The sequence below is a fragment of the Eupeodes corollae genome, chromosome 2, assembly GCF_945859685.1.
Source record: "Eupeodes corollae chromosome 2, idEupCoro1.1, whole genome shotgun sequence".
NCBI lineage: Eukaryota > Metazoa > Arthropoda > Insecta > Diptera > Syrphidae > Eupeodes > Eupeodes corollae.
Genome location: NC_079148.1, coordinates 98484837 through 98500583, shown reverse-complemented (window position 1 = coordinate 98500583; position 15747 = coordinate 98484837). Strand labels below are relative to the sequence as shown.

General features: G+C 31.7%; 1 protein-coding gene across 2 annotated transcripts in view; it reads left to right on the top strand.

Moving 5' to 3' along the window:
- The window catches only part of LOC129948413 (LIM/homeobox protein Awh), a 76914-nt gene that overhangs the window by 52942 nt on the left and 8225 nt on the right, over window positions 1–15747 (top strand). For both annotated transcript variants that reach the window (XM_056059418.1, XM_056059417.1), the window contains exon 2: window positions 11508–11689. In XM_056059418.1, coding sequence (XP_055915393.1) covers window positions 11508–11689 — 182 coding nt within the window. The remainder of the gene's footprint in view (window positions 1–11507; window positions 11690–15747) is intronic.

Genomic DNA, 15747 nt, shown 5'->3' with positions numbered 1-15747 from the left:
GCATAAAGCTCAAATCAAACGTGCTATATACTTCAACTTTGAACTCTTACTAAAAGGAAGATCCCCCTTCTTAGACAGATGATAACAAATGAAAAAGTATTGCCACTTTTTAAATTATAACTAAATTCCCGGATATTTGTTTTTGTGGTGTATAAGATATATCAATGGTTTCATTGAAATCCGTTTGGTAGTTTTTGCTTGAAAGAGTATAACAACATCCATTCTCACCATAAATACAATAAAGGATTTATACATAACTAAAAAATAAATATCGATGTTACAAAAATGACATGACAGATCAACTTGAAGTTGAACTTGAAGACTAAACTTAAAACCATTATCTATGGCTGTTTATCGTACTGTAGTGATATAAATTTCATTCTTAAAACTCTCGTGAGATCCCATTTTTGGCTACCTGTTCTTACTTCTGACAGAAATTGTATCATAAATTTCAATTCAATATCAAAACATTATGGTTGTGAGATATTTTACACATTTTAAGGATTATCTCTTCTTTGTAAAATCAGAAAGTTAAAAAAAAAACAAACAGGTTCAAATTTTTCAAAGCTTCTTGGCTTCATTTTAATGTCACTCATAAATTTCTGGAAAACAAGCTCATTGAAATTTTAAACAATGTATTTAAATTTAATTTCGTTTGTTCCTTTTTTTGATGTTCAATCTTAAAAACTCAACGATCATCGTCTTTGGAGTGCGGGGGACAGTTTTTATTGGAAACCTATTAATATCTGTATTTTATGGTGGCTGTAGCCCCACGTTTTGTAGTCTATATGGATCATGATCATTCTTGAACGAAAATTGTATCTCTTTTTCTATATATGATTTATAATTTGATGATGTCTTTTTACTTAACCTTTGAAACACATTTAGGACTAGTCTTGCAGTTCAGTGTTATAGTTGAATATAGGAGATAAGTTATCGACTGTGAGTTAACTCGCTAACTATCAAATAAGATTCTTTCAAATTGTCTTCTCGAAGTTTGTTTGGTCCTTTGATATGCATCTTATACCTAAACTTGTCTTTATTAATTTTGTGTATGTCTCGAATTACTAACTCTAGTTTCATCAACTATTTAAAAACTTGTGTAAAAGCTTAAGAACTGGCAGGTAAATTTGAAAATCATTTTTTCTGGCAAGGTTTCTTAGTGTTGATTTTAAATTCTATCTTAAAATGTTGTCACTTAAAAAACGCATACAATTTAGCTAAATCCTATTTTTATTGATTTTTTAGTCGCTACATAGTAGCTATAATATTTTTAATGTCTTATTTGTTTAAAAACTTTATTTCAATTATTTTTTATTCTAATACCCATATCAAATCTAAAATAATAACATCATTGTGAACATTTTTATGACAAAGTTAATAAAAACGAAGGCGCCAACTATATTCCCCATTCCAACAGAAATAATGACGAAAATTAATAATAAAACCGCTTAATCTTTAAATTGTTGACTATTTTAACAATGGATAAAGCAGCTTTAGTTTATCTTTTTACACACATTTGCCTATAAAATATCTTTTTTTTTTAACTCCCACTTAAACGCAATAAAAACCCCAAAAAAAAACAACCTCCAGTCAAAGAAATATGTTAATAAGTCAATTAATGCGATGATTATAAACTGGCCAATGGCCAGCTTACCAAAAACAGATCATAATTTTTAACAAACCATAGCTATCGCAGCCAGCCAGCGACCGCGACACGCGGCGTAGGTGTAAATTCGAAGATTATTAACAACCACAGTCGAAGTGTGTGAAAAGAGTTTTGTAATTAAAATCAAATTGCTTATTGGTTGGCTTAGTCATTTTATGGCTATAGTATTTTTATTTTTATGGCAAGATTTAATATGCTTATTTTTTTTTGTTGTAAAAAGAATAATTTTTAAAAGTTACAACGGAAATAAATTTTTGGATTTGTGTAAATGGCCAATTAACATCGCGAAGACGGCCGATAACACAATTTGGAAATATGATGGGCAAAAGATTGAATGTAACATGGGCTGTGTGGAATTAACCATAAAAGGTCGTCGAAATTAATGTTCAATATCAGCAACAACAAAAAATGGGTTAACATGGCCTATCCTTCAACCACACATTGTGTCCAGCCTAATTTTTGAAGACAAATGTTCTAATAATACATCTACTCCATATTGTCCCTCTTTACGGAAACATCGGTTTTGAGACAGTAATTTTCTGGTTGTCCGAGCCCTAGATAGTTGTTTGTTAAAGAAGCCGCCGAGATAAAAATTGCGATATCAGGAAAGATGATCTGTCATCCAAAATCATTCTTTATTTTAAACTATCTCTAGGGCCCTAACTGCGAAGCTTTAAAGAAGAAAAGTATTGTATATGCCTCTGATTGTGTCAATTGGACCTTTAAAATTTTCTTTGAAATTCTTTGTGAAGAATTTTTCTCAGGCTAGGGATTTCTTTAAAAAAAACGCACTGTTTAATTTACACAGTTTAAGTTTTCAAAGTTTCAAATAATTTTATTAAAAAAAGGAGCTGTAATGCGACCCACAATGGATACTGCCTTTTCGTGCACGTGTGTCGATATTTCTAAAAGTTGGATAAAATATTAATAACAATATTTTTTGTATGACAACAAAAATTTCTAATCAATATCTTTGTTTGTTCTCAAGATACTTGAATCCAAAACCGTTTAATACCACTTTTAAAATGTTTTTAAGGTTTGGTTCTAAGTAAAAAAAAGTTGTCTATTGGATGTTTCTAAAAAAATTAAATAAAAGTTAACGACAATATTTTGCACATTATTGATTTCAAGATATTTACCAATTTTTAGAAAATAGCATGTTTTGGAAGTTACTCTTCCTTATTAAAAATACAAATTTTTCTAAGAAAAAATTACAAAAAGGCTGGGATGCGACCCATACTGATAACTTTCCATCCTGTCTGTCGATTTGTCTTGCTTAAAACTCGAAACCGTTTCTCTTCATTTTTGTTAATTATTTTTGTAGATTTTCGTGTTTTGTTAAAAAAGTTGCCACTTGAATTTTTTCGAAAAAGATAACTTAAAATTACCAACAAATATTTTGCATATAATAATACAAGTTTGATTTCAAAAACTTTACCAATTTTAAAAGCATTTTTGAAAGCTTCTATTTCTTATACAAACAAAGACATATTGGATATTTCTAAGGCCATTATCTTACGATAATAACCAAATTTAACACAAAACTACATCATTTTGGAGTCAACACCTTCATTTATTCACAAGATATCAAGAATCGAATATCAATTTTTGCCAATTGTGTGTAGAATTTTGTGTAGATTTTAATTTCTACAAAAAAAAACTGCATTTTTATTTTTCTGAATGTGAAAAAAAATATTTTTTAAAACATGAAATTATTTTGAAGAAAGGATCTTACATGCTTAAAAAGATATTTGACTGGAAAATCAATTTTAGCAAGTCTTAGTAATGGTTCTAAGGGTTCTATTTTTTGTAAGAAAATTGTCAATTCGATCTTTCCCAAAATTTAACTCAATCTTTTTGAGTCTTTTCTGGATTTTGCTGCATTATTATCTGTATAACAAAATTGTTTGGTTCTTGAGATATGGACTACGAAAAAAGCTCCCTGAACGTACGGAAGTAGAGAGGAACGTCCAGACATCTGTCTTTAAATCTTACATTTAAGCTGTAGGAGTGTAGGGACTTAAACGTCGAGAAATGTCAAAATTTTTAATTTGACAAATTGGGCCGATTGCAATAACTTCCTATGGTATTGTATATTTAAAAGAAAACCATCTTTCTGGTTTGTCATCACCTTTGAGTTGAAGAGAAACTTAAAAATCTGGAACACAACCGACTTTTTCTTCAAATATTGTAGAAAATGGTTTGAGAATGTAATCGATTGGGATGTTTAGTTGAATTTGAAACACGGTTGACGGGTTTAACATATTTGAATCAATTGCCTTGAGTTCAATACCTAGACCTCTAATCCATTGTCTTCCTAGAAGAGCATCATGACCATCTGGAACAATTTGTAACTCACCAAACATCTCTTTTCCTCCGTAAGCAACATTAAGCGAAAGCTTTTCTAATGGTTTTATAATATTTCCTGAGTATGTATGATCGAAAAGCAACTTGGGATTTGGTCAAAGGTAGGTTTAAATCATTTTCGGCTAGAAGTGAGTATTTTGCACCTGAATCTACTTCGAATTTTTGAGCCTTATCGTTGAGAGTCACATCAATGAGGTATTTGTCGCAATTGTTGATTTCGAATGAATCCACTATTTCGTCTTCAATTAATTCTAACTTGTAGAGTCCATAATGCTAAGCTGAATCGTCGGCAAATCTTGGACATTAAAGGCATTCGTAGAAAGTTCGCTGGAATTTTTATTTTTAGATAAAAGTGTTGAAAGGCATACCTTTGAAAAGTTTTTGAAAAACTGCTACTTAAAAGGCTTAACAAAATAATTGAAGAAAGAAGACTAATTCCGAGCCATCAGTTTGGATTTAGAAATAAACATTCCACGATAGACCAAGTGCATCGAATTACGGATGTTGTGGAAAAGGCACTTGAAGAAAAACAAGTATGCTCGTCTGTATTCTTAGATGTTGCTCAAGCTTTTGACAAGGTTTGGCACTTGGGACTTGAGTACAAACTGCATAGGGACTTCCCCAGGCAGTACTACGAAATACTGAAATCCTACATTACGAACCGACTCTTTAGAGTACGGTACGACCAAAATTACTCGGAACTTAAGAAAATTGAAGCCGGTGTACCACAAGGAAGTGTCCTAGGACCAACCCTGTATCTGTTATATACAAGGGATATTCCAGTGGACATCAACGCTATCATGGCCACCTTTGCTGATGATACTGCAATATTGGTGCCAGATAAATCCGTTACGAAGGCTACACAAAAATTGCAAAATGCAGTCGATAAAGTTAGTGATTGGACGCACAAATGGCGTATCAAATTAAACGAAACAAAATCGACGCATATAAACTTTACAAACAAAAACATAAACAATGTTCCAATTTTTATAAACAGTACAGAAGTACCTTACTCCAATACCGCCAAATACCTTGGAATGAATTTGGATGCAAAGCTTAAATGGAAAGAACACATCAAAAAGAAAAGAGAAGAACTAAACTTGAAGTACAGAAAAATGTACTGGTTAATAGGAAAGAACTCTGACCTATCTATCCAGAACAAACTAATGTTATATAAGCAAGTATTGAAACCCGTTTGGACATATGGCATCCAACTATGGGGCTGTACAAAGAAAACAAATGCTGAACCCATCCAAAAATTCCAAAGCAAGGTCCTTCGTGGAATAATAAATGCCCCTTGGTATATAAGAAATAGCGATCTACATCGTGACCTTCAAATTGAAATGGTTACAGAAGTGGTTAAGAAACACGCTGTATCACACAATAAGCGGCTGCAAAGTCATACTAACTCTGAAATGGAGACCGTATTAAATGTACGAGACAATGTTCGGAGATTAAGAAGAACCAAGCCTCATGAGCTGATGGGCTAAAAGCTACGGGAAAGTGTTATAACATTAAACTTCCCCCAATGCGATTTTAAAAATTAAGAAATAAAAATCATTTGTCGATCTTTCATAGATTGGTCCTGATTCACCGGTGGTTTTAGTGCGGTAAGAGTCCCACACTACTCGGTACCGATTCTTACCGAGTGTCTTTTGAAGATTTCCATCGGATATAAAAAAAAAAAAAAAAAAAAAAAAAAATTTTGATTGTCCTTTTGAAAAACATTAAGAAAATAATGTTGAGAAACCACCACATTCTTCTTTGGAATTAGCATCTTTTTGAAGTTTTCGATTAGGTCCTTAAGATTTAGGTTCCTTACAGGTTTTTAAGGACCTAGAATGCAGTGCTTTTTTGGCTTCGTCTGCAACATTTTTCATGCTGCAATAATTTTCAAAACTTGACTTAAATGACTTGAAGGTATTTGCAATTGTGCAACAATGTCAGTTATCACATTCTTTTGATCCTGAAAAGCTTTTAAAATTTTATTCAATTGCTTGCAATCTATTTTTTTATCTCGTCGCCAAATTATTGTATATTGAAAAGAAAATGAATAACTATTGAACAAACTAAAACTATAACATGTTTATTTAATGAAATCAAAAAGTCGAAATAATAATATTAATGAAAAATTTAACAATTTTACAAAGAAGAATAATAACAAGTACCTAGATAGAACAAACGCCACATATTGGAGGTTAACAAATTATTAAATTATGTTAACAGAAACATTGTGTATATAGGATCAAATACTTTTGAATTCAATACCTTAATTATTCCCGAGGTATCCGATTCGAAAATCGAAATGTTTACCACTTTACTTGTTTACTATTTTTGGTTTGAAAATTTGCATTTTTTGACAAAAATGACAAAGTTGATTAAAGTCAATATCTTTTATTGTTGTCAAAATATTCGAATCAAAAATAGTTCATTCAATTTTTCTAAATATTTCTAAAATTTTAATAAAAAAGTAGTTCTTTAATATATTAAATTTTATATAATTTATTGTTCGCAAAACTTTCGAATTAACAAATACTCTTTTTTTAAGGTTTTATTGATTTATAAAAATTGCTGAATGTTTTTTGAATTTGATTCGTTATAAGTCCCAATGTATAAATATTAATTTAATATTTGGATCATCAGTAAAAAAACCATCTATTCATTTTTGTTTTAAGAAAGTCCTTTCTGTGTGTTAAAAAAAAAATATTTGAAGTCGATAGTTCCAATAAAATCCACCGCATTAGATGGTCAGCCCGTTACCTTAACTAATTTAAATAATAACTGAAATTATTCAAAATTCTGAACTATTTTTCTTTTCCAAATAATTTTTTTCTTTGAGATCTATTATTTATATATGTCTAAAATATTGAACAGCTATTAGCATTAGCTAGCAGGACTTTCATTCTAAAAGAATGCAAACTTGAGTGAATTCAAAAAAAAAATCGGAATAATAAATGCAGAACTTCTCCTGCTGATACTGATGGCGCCAAAGTAACTGAAAAATACAAAAATTGGGTTAAGGTTTCTCTTTATTCAAACATCAAATACTTGACTGGTAATTTTAATGGCTTCTTAAAATATTTGTAACAAAGGAATGAACCCTTGTTTATCTAGAGGTAGGTATTACATTCAAGTACTCGATTATCTACACGAACCTTGACAGTATTAAGGGTTGGCAAACACTTCAAAAAATCCCCTTGTCGGGAATCCCTAATTCTACCAATTGAAATCCATACGATTATGAATTATGATCTGAAATGTTGTTAAAGAAATGTAAAATGATGGTGACGGTGATAAAAACGGGGATAGACGTCTTTTGATTTAATTTTACCGCCAAATAAATAAATCGACTCTAATTTAAATCAAATGCATCACGCACAAAATAAAAAATCTTAACAACATACATTTATAATGCTAATAAGAAATTCGTAATTTAAGTAAATTATATTTTATGCATCCATATTATGATTATGAATGAATATTTATAAAACAAATCTATCCGTTTTGTCCAACATCAGATTTAATCCCCTATAAACAATTTATATTATGACACTTTTGTGAAATTTTACCAATTTAATTAAATTATAATATAATACAAAAAAAATAAAACATTCAATCTATCTATATAAAGTTATTTATAAATTATTTATGGAAAGTCGATTTATAAATATTTATAAATATTCATTTCCATTAAACAAAGATAATAAATAAATTGTAATTTTCCTGTATTATAAATAATCAAATTATTAATAACAATTTTGTTTTTTTTTGTTGTTATGGATTATTTATTGAAATGTTTTTTTAAACGTTACTTTTAAATATTCACTATTATCATCACTGGTCTGGTCTGGGAATGGGGAAGAGAGAGGTTAATTCAATTCGTATCGTGTTTTATTTTTATAAAATTTTCTTAATGTGTTATGTTAATTGAGGCATAATTTAAAAAAATGTAAATCAAATGCAGAGTTTGGGTAAAATAAATTCATCGATTAGCAATCGTTTTCTTTGTGGACAAAGGAAATGACTTGTTAAAAATGTCATTTTAGCTTCCGTTCGTGTGATGCTTATTTGTATGGATTTTAACGGAACAATAAAATTAAAAATAATTTATGTATCGTATCTATTCTCTTTCTAAATTTTAAGTATATATACAGAGATGCATAATTTATATAAATGAATATTATGTTTTCCATACGTGATTTTAACTAGGTCAAATACTTACCATATATATAAAGGATTTTCAAAATTAAGATTTGACAACTTTAAGCTTTCACTGATGTGAATACACCCTTAATTTAATGTGAGAACTGTCAATGTCAAAATACACAAACTATAAACAACGAATACATTCACTAACGAACCAAATTTCTTTGTTTGTTGCATGGACTAGATATTTATGATAGATGAAAGTAGAGCTTAATAACATTTTACATAAATGTTAAAACTTTTCCATTAAGTGTGTGAAAAACAATATCATTCAAATCTAAACCTCGGGAAGTAATTTTTGACCACTTTTTCGCACATTTCGAGTAGTAAAATGACAATAACTGGGTCGGGTTATTATTTTAACGCATCTCAGAAACAGAAGAGACGCCGACATGGGACTTTCCCGTGGCGACCTCTTAATACTAGCTACCCTAAGATGGCGTACAGCTACAGTTTGTAGATCTAAAGAAATAACACGAGCCCCATATTCAATATCGCCAGACTAAAGGATCCCACTACCCGGCAACATTTCAGGGACTACCTGTCTCACGAAATGAGAACAATCAACAGCACAGTACATGACGACATCGAACACCCTTGGAATGCTGTGAAAAATGTTTTTATTTCAGGTGCTGACAGAATAGTCGGATCTTGGGCATGGATCAACGAACGCAAACTGTTAAGACATTTAAGGGTTTGAATAACTGCTGCACAAGGGGAAGAAGAAGAAAGAAATGAGCTGGAGTCCTCGTACCACATGAAAAAGAGAGAGGTCCATCGCAGTGTGCGTCTTGACAAACGTAACTTCATCAACACATTGGCGAAAGAAGCAGAAGATGCTGCAAACAGGTGAGACAGCAGTATTATTTACAGAACAACCAAAGAGTTGACCGGTGCTCAAAGCATCACCTGGTAAAAGAAGTAGACGGTATTGTGATAGTTCGGTAGATGAGCGTGCCAGAAGGTGGAAAGAACACTTTTCCTTGGATTTAAACCGAGTGTTTGCAAACAACATTCAGCCGACGTGTTATGAAGCACCTGAACAAACTAATCCCCGCATCCGCACTGCATATCCCAGTAAAGATGAGATCGTTGCCGCAATTAAAGTACTTAGGAACAATAAAGCGGTAGGACTTGATGGAATTCCCACAGAGCTTTACAAGCAGCGGTAATGTCATCAAGCAAACTGCTTCATCCGTAAATAAAAGAAGCTTCCCCAATGAGTGGAAGAAGAGAATGATAGTCAAGCTTCCAAAAAAAGGAGATCTTACAAAGTGCGGAAACTGAAGAGGAATTTGCGTTCTACCTACCGTTGCCAAACTAGTTGCAAAAGTCATACTGGAACACAACCTTGAGGCCACACTCTATGCCGAACAAGGAGGAGTCCGCGATGAACAGAGCGTTGAATATCGATCAACACTAAACCTGCTGTTCATCGACTTCGAGAAGGCCTTTGATAACGTTAACAGGGAGTAAGAACTTTGATTACGCAGACGATGTTTGCTTACTCTCTCAAAGGATCATGGGTTTCCATTAAATGATAACAAGTGTGGAGAGAGAAGTATAAGTCTCGGGGCTAAAAATTAATTCCAGCAAAACAAGAATGATCAGCCTCAGAACCCGACCGTCTTCTCAAATACATATTTCCTCGCAACAACCAGTGGAAAAAGTGGAGAGCTTTTAATACCTTGGAAGTATCGTCTCAATCGAAGGCGAAACCGAACAAGACGTCATCTGCCGCATCGTCAAAGTAAAAACGGGGTTAAAAACGTTGTCGAAAATTTGGAGGAATAACTCTATCAGCTTAAGAACAAAGCTACGACTGTTTCACACAAATGTCGAAGCTGTGCTTCTTTATGGGTGCAGTACTGGGAAGGTTACTTCATCCATTGCAAAAAGCTGGAAAACTTCGTGAATAGATGTCTTCGTAACATCTTAAGGATTTTCTGGCCAAACCGTATATCAAATGAGGTCCTTCATAGAAGGACAGGTCAGGAACCTTTTGACTATATAATACAAAGGTGTAAGTGGCAATAGATTCGTCATACGCTTCGAAAAGGTAAATTGGCTGAAACACATTTATGGAAACCGTACACGATGGTGCGTGGACGTAGTTGGGAACACCTTGAAGCCCTATGTCCTTAAGGTGTTCCCAACGGACTTAACAGGTCTCAGGGCCTAAGTAAGGAATCCAAGGTTCCGCATTTGTTTGCGTAACTCCACGATAAATTTGACCAAATATATCCAAAATCATTCGACCGTATCGACCAATTTCTAAAACAAGAATAATAACTAAGCTAAAAAAATGAATCCAACTTAATTTTAAATTCAAAGAGAAAATCCACATGGAATATATTTTGGACGAATCGATTTCTATGTCCGAAATCCTCAACAAATTTCAGTAGACTTTAACTTCAAAATCATTTTATCACCTCAGGTTTTTGAGATATTACCTTCAAACACGAGAGGGTAAGGAAATGAATTTAGTATAATTTTTGATTATTTTTAAAATTTTTCTAAACACCGGAAAATCCATGCATTAGGATTATCATCAACACTTGCATTTGTAGCAGCATTATTTTCAACTGAGAGCGTGCATTTCGATAATGCTTAACAATACCATTAACACTTTCATTCTCTTCAAATTTCTTCACAGCTGTTGTACTTTCGTAGTCAAAAAAAATCGAATATTTTGAATCGTAATCAAAAATTTGAATTACCTGTTAAGTTTTATTAATTTTGTATATTCTTAAGTGATTAACTTTAATAAATGACAAAAACATTCAACTAATATTATGATATTTCAAGTGGCAGCTGAGTTTGATAAATGTCAAATCAGCTGCAGCAATAAATCCGTTTTATGAATGAATAAAGTTAACAGAAATAATAGAGGACCTAAGGCCCTACCTTATGGTACACCAACAGGAGATGCTTAAAATTGATTATAAAGTAAATTTGCACGTTAGGAGAATTTGCTTGATAATTAAAACAAACATATTTTATTGTGTTTACCAAAACTTTCTATTTTTATATCCTTTTGAGTAGTTATAAATGTCAATTTTACCTAAAAAAGCATAAAACCTAAGACTTATCTAGTGTCAGCTTCTGCACCGATGGGAAACTTAGATATCTAATAGTTTATCCCTATATAAGAGAAATACTACCATAGAGCGATATTTTATGAATCTTTATAACTTCTCGCTCAATTTAATAACACATTTTTCTTATGCTAATAAATTTTCTTTGATTTTTTCTTTTTTCACAGACTGAGCTGCGGTCGTGCGCAGCGTGTGGAGAGCCAATCTCGGATAGATACTTTCTTGAGGTTGGCGGATGCTCCTGGCATGGGTCCTGTTTACGATGTTGTGTGTGCCTATCGCCTCTGGATCGACAGCAATCTTGTTTCATCCGCGAACGACAAGTGTATTGCAAAACAGACTATGGAAAGTGAGTATATACATTATGTACTTTTATCTATCTATAAAGTGTATGAATGAAAGAAACACATCAGATACATTTTAAGATAATGACATCAGCATCACGAGCAATCCGTGTTATACATCAGCGTTATACTCAACACAACTAACTTACCACACCACTGCCTCCACGGTCCTCTTCTATACATTTTTATTATGTTGTGTCCTTTCAACAAATGTTAATTCAATTCTTTCGCAATTATCTTGATCACTAAATAATTTCAAGGATTTTCTTGATTTGTAAGTTCCATCCATTGTGATGATGATGCCCCTGCTGAGTGGGAAATAATTAGGGATTACTGCCACGTGCGTGGTAGCCTGTGGTAGCAGATCGCGTGTATGTTGTGCGCGGGGGAGAATTCAAGTGTAAATAATGTTTATTCACAACATTTCAATGATTTCATGTCCTTTTTTTAAAAGAAAAGATACGAGTATCTACAAATGTACAAAGGTATGAGAATAATTCTTTTTGTATCGGATGTCTATAGTGTTGCGATTTAATCATGTGTGGTTAATGGAAGGAAGTTACATTCTATAATTTGCGTGGGAATGGTAATTGACAAAATAGTTACTGCCAACAAGAAATATTGTATAATAGAGAACGTGGAGTCATTGAGAGTGAGAATAATTGTATTTGTCAGGATTAAAAATTATCACTGGATTTTGATCATTTTCCCATAGTTATTTATTTCGAGTATTTTTTAAGGTTGGAATAGGTGAGATTTTGGATGAGTTTTATTATTCTTTTATTATAAGTGGAAAGGAAATCAAAATGCAATGAACTCTTTGAAGTGAACAGTTTTTTTAACTCATGACTTATCACTGTTTCGAAATGTATATATGTTGATGCATAGAAAAGTAAAGACAAATTATCAAAAATAATTTTATATGATGAAAATAGTGAGTCATATGGATAAGAGATAAGTAAGGACCTGTCCCAAGCTCAAATTTTAGAACAGGTGTTTTTATATATATGGAATAGTTACTACATATTAATATATTCTATAAGACTGAGCATTATCTTCGAAGTAATTAGTATCAATTTAGTCAATTTGACAACATTTAACTATTGAAAAGGATTTAGTTGCATATTTTGAATTTTATTAGACATGATTTGGTTGTGACAATTTTGATTTTGTGTGATATGTTTTTTCTTCTTTATGTTGAAGTCATCTTAGCAAAGTAACCCCCAAACATCTTCATTTTTTGTAGCAAAACATTTTTATTATTTGTGTTTAATATTTCAGTGATTATTTGTATCAAATTAAATATTTTTGCATCCAAAAAATCACAGAATGATCAATGCAATAAAACGATGACCTCGAAATTATCGTGCAGAACAACCACATTTGACCCCTTATTATTTTCTGGGGGTATGCTAATGAGTTGATCTTGAGTAAGCAAGGTACCAAATTAAACATAAAACACTTAGAACACATTTTGATGCAACGAATTATCGAATATTTCGTTAGAAATTATGCAATTTTTAACTTCAAGATCATTTTTTTTACCAATTTGCCTCAAGCAAATTTTGAAAAATAGAAAAAAGGAGGATTTAAACAGTGTTAATTTTGTTATATACGGATTTAACATATTTAGCATATTTAAAAAAAAAACAAAAAATCCTAATACAATATCCAATTCGTGGTGAATTCTTAAAAATATGAGTTAAACTTTTGTTTCCAGTATTCTCTTCTTAAAAATAAAACGGATTTATGACTCCAAAAATTTATCGGTAAGACAATTTGATTACCCAATAAAACAAGCAAAATCCAAAATTGAATTAAATTTAAATTGAAAAATTGATGTTACATCACATGAATCCAAGGAACTTACATTATAAAAAAAATTATAGGTACACGATTTTGAATACTTAGATAATTTTCTAGTTAATTTGAAGTGCAAAACTTTGTAAAATTTGTTAATGTGATTTAAAGGACCGGTGTTTTTGTTCGATTTTCATTTTTCCATTCATTCAATAAGAACAGGCCGACATGTTCATATTAAAATATGAATAGTTCTAGTTCTATAATTCTACCAGTGATCTATTTCATTTTCAAATACAATACCAGAAGACACCAGCGATGTTATTCTGGTTAATTTGTTGGGTGTTCTTCTTTTAACATCTTTAATATTCTAATTTTGGACTGATGTTTGCAAGAATGTTTAAAATACCAAATTATTGAATTTTTGAGGGTCTTATTTATCCTCTTGTAAATGAGAAAAGCTCACTTTTTCTGCAGATATCATATCATATAGATATATATATCCGTCATCTTTTGGAATTTGACACCTCGCTAAGAGGCAGCTGAGATCTTTTGATTTAACACTTTATGATTTGGCTTATATCGTTTTCTTTTATTATCACAATCAAATATACATTTCTGTAAAAAATGCTGGTTAATTTCATTTTGAAACCCTTATAAAGGGTGATTTTTTAAATCACCCACGGTCCATATAATTTAATGTTTGAAGATTATTTCATGCAAATGTTGACCTAGACTGCACCTCAAATAGTCCATCCGCTTAGTCTAATTTTGAGACCCTCTTTTAAACATTTCGGCTGGTATCTCACGAATAAGTGCTTCAATGTTGCGTCAATTGAAGCGGGCTTGTCTGATTAGACATAAGCTTTTACATATAGCCCCATAAAAAGTAGTCTAAAGGCGGTAAATCGCACGATCTACTTGAAATAAAATGTTCACCGAATTTGCCTTTCAATATGTCCATTGGTGCGCGTGCTGTGTGGAATGTGGTACCGTCTTGTTGAAACCACATGTCATGTCAAGCTCTTGCATTTTGGGCAAACAAAAGTTGGATATCATCTCACGGTAGTGCTCACCATTCACAGTTACGTCTTTTTAGAAGTACGGTCCAATAAGCTAAACCGCACCAAACGGTGACTTTTTCTGGATGCATTGGTAGGTCTTGCAATATTCACTCCAAAATCGGCAATTCTACTTATTTACGTACCCATCGAGACAAAAATGAGCTTCGCCGCTGAACACAATTTTTCGGTAATGAACTTTCTTAATAGAGCACGCATTTTGATAACAAAATTCAATAATTTGCAAGCGTTGTTCGTTTGTAAGACGATTCATGGTTAAATTATAGACCAAACTGTTGATGTTTGACAGTAAAACAAAACACGCACTAGAGGTTTTGGGTTCAAACCCTACCTGTGAAATTATAAGTTTTTGTCACGGGTACTGCCTCTTGCGAGGAATAACCAAATTCTCCAAGAGTAATTCTTGCCATAAAAAGTGCTTTCGCAAAGTACCCGTTAAACGGAATCGTGCGCCACCTAATTCGTTTATTTTATTCGCGAAAAAAAAATAAAACTTATTAAAGTAGAATTATGACTGACGGACGGTTCATGACGAACTATTTTTGAGTACATGATTGCTATTAATTTTGTAATCTATATGCGCTAAGTAGCAATATACAACATTTTTTTTAAATTTGTCATTTAACAAAAAGTAAAAAGCCAAAGTCAATAATTTTTGAACTTTGAAGAAATTATTTAATAAAATTGTCAGGTTTAAAATTTATATGATTGAAATTTTACCCATATTAAATCCGAAATGAAATAACTGTAGCTTTCATTCAAATAGGCTAAAATAGATCTGAAAATGATGAGCATCTGATCGTAGTTTGACGGTTGCTATAAGGTAACTACTTTCTGAAAGTGTAAAAAAAGTAAAGAAGTTTCCAAATTTTTTCAATTTGTCAAATTTAGTTCAAGTCTTATAAGTTGAAAACACAATCAGCAAGAATAAATCAAGTAATCGCAAAAATAAGATCTTAAGAAAAATCTATTTAACATTTTATTTTACGTAAGTAAAAGGTATCAATTTTTTTAGTTTATTATTTAGTTTGTTATTTAAAACTTGGTTTTCTAAATTTGTCCTTTCTTTTTGGCAAAATAAACTGATTTATTTTTGAAAATCACACTTGCCTTAATTTTCCAAGAATTTCTTTAAGCAATTCTAAAAAAAATTGTTTTTTGACAAATATCTGACAGACAAA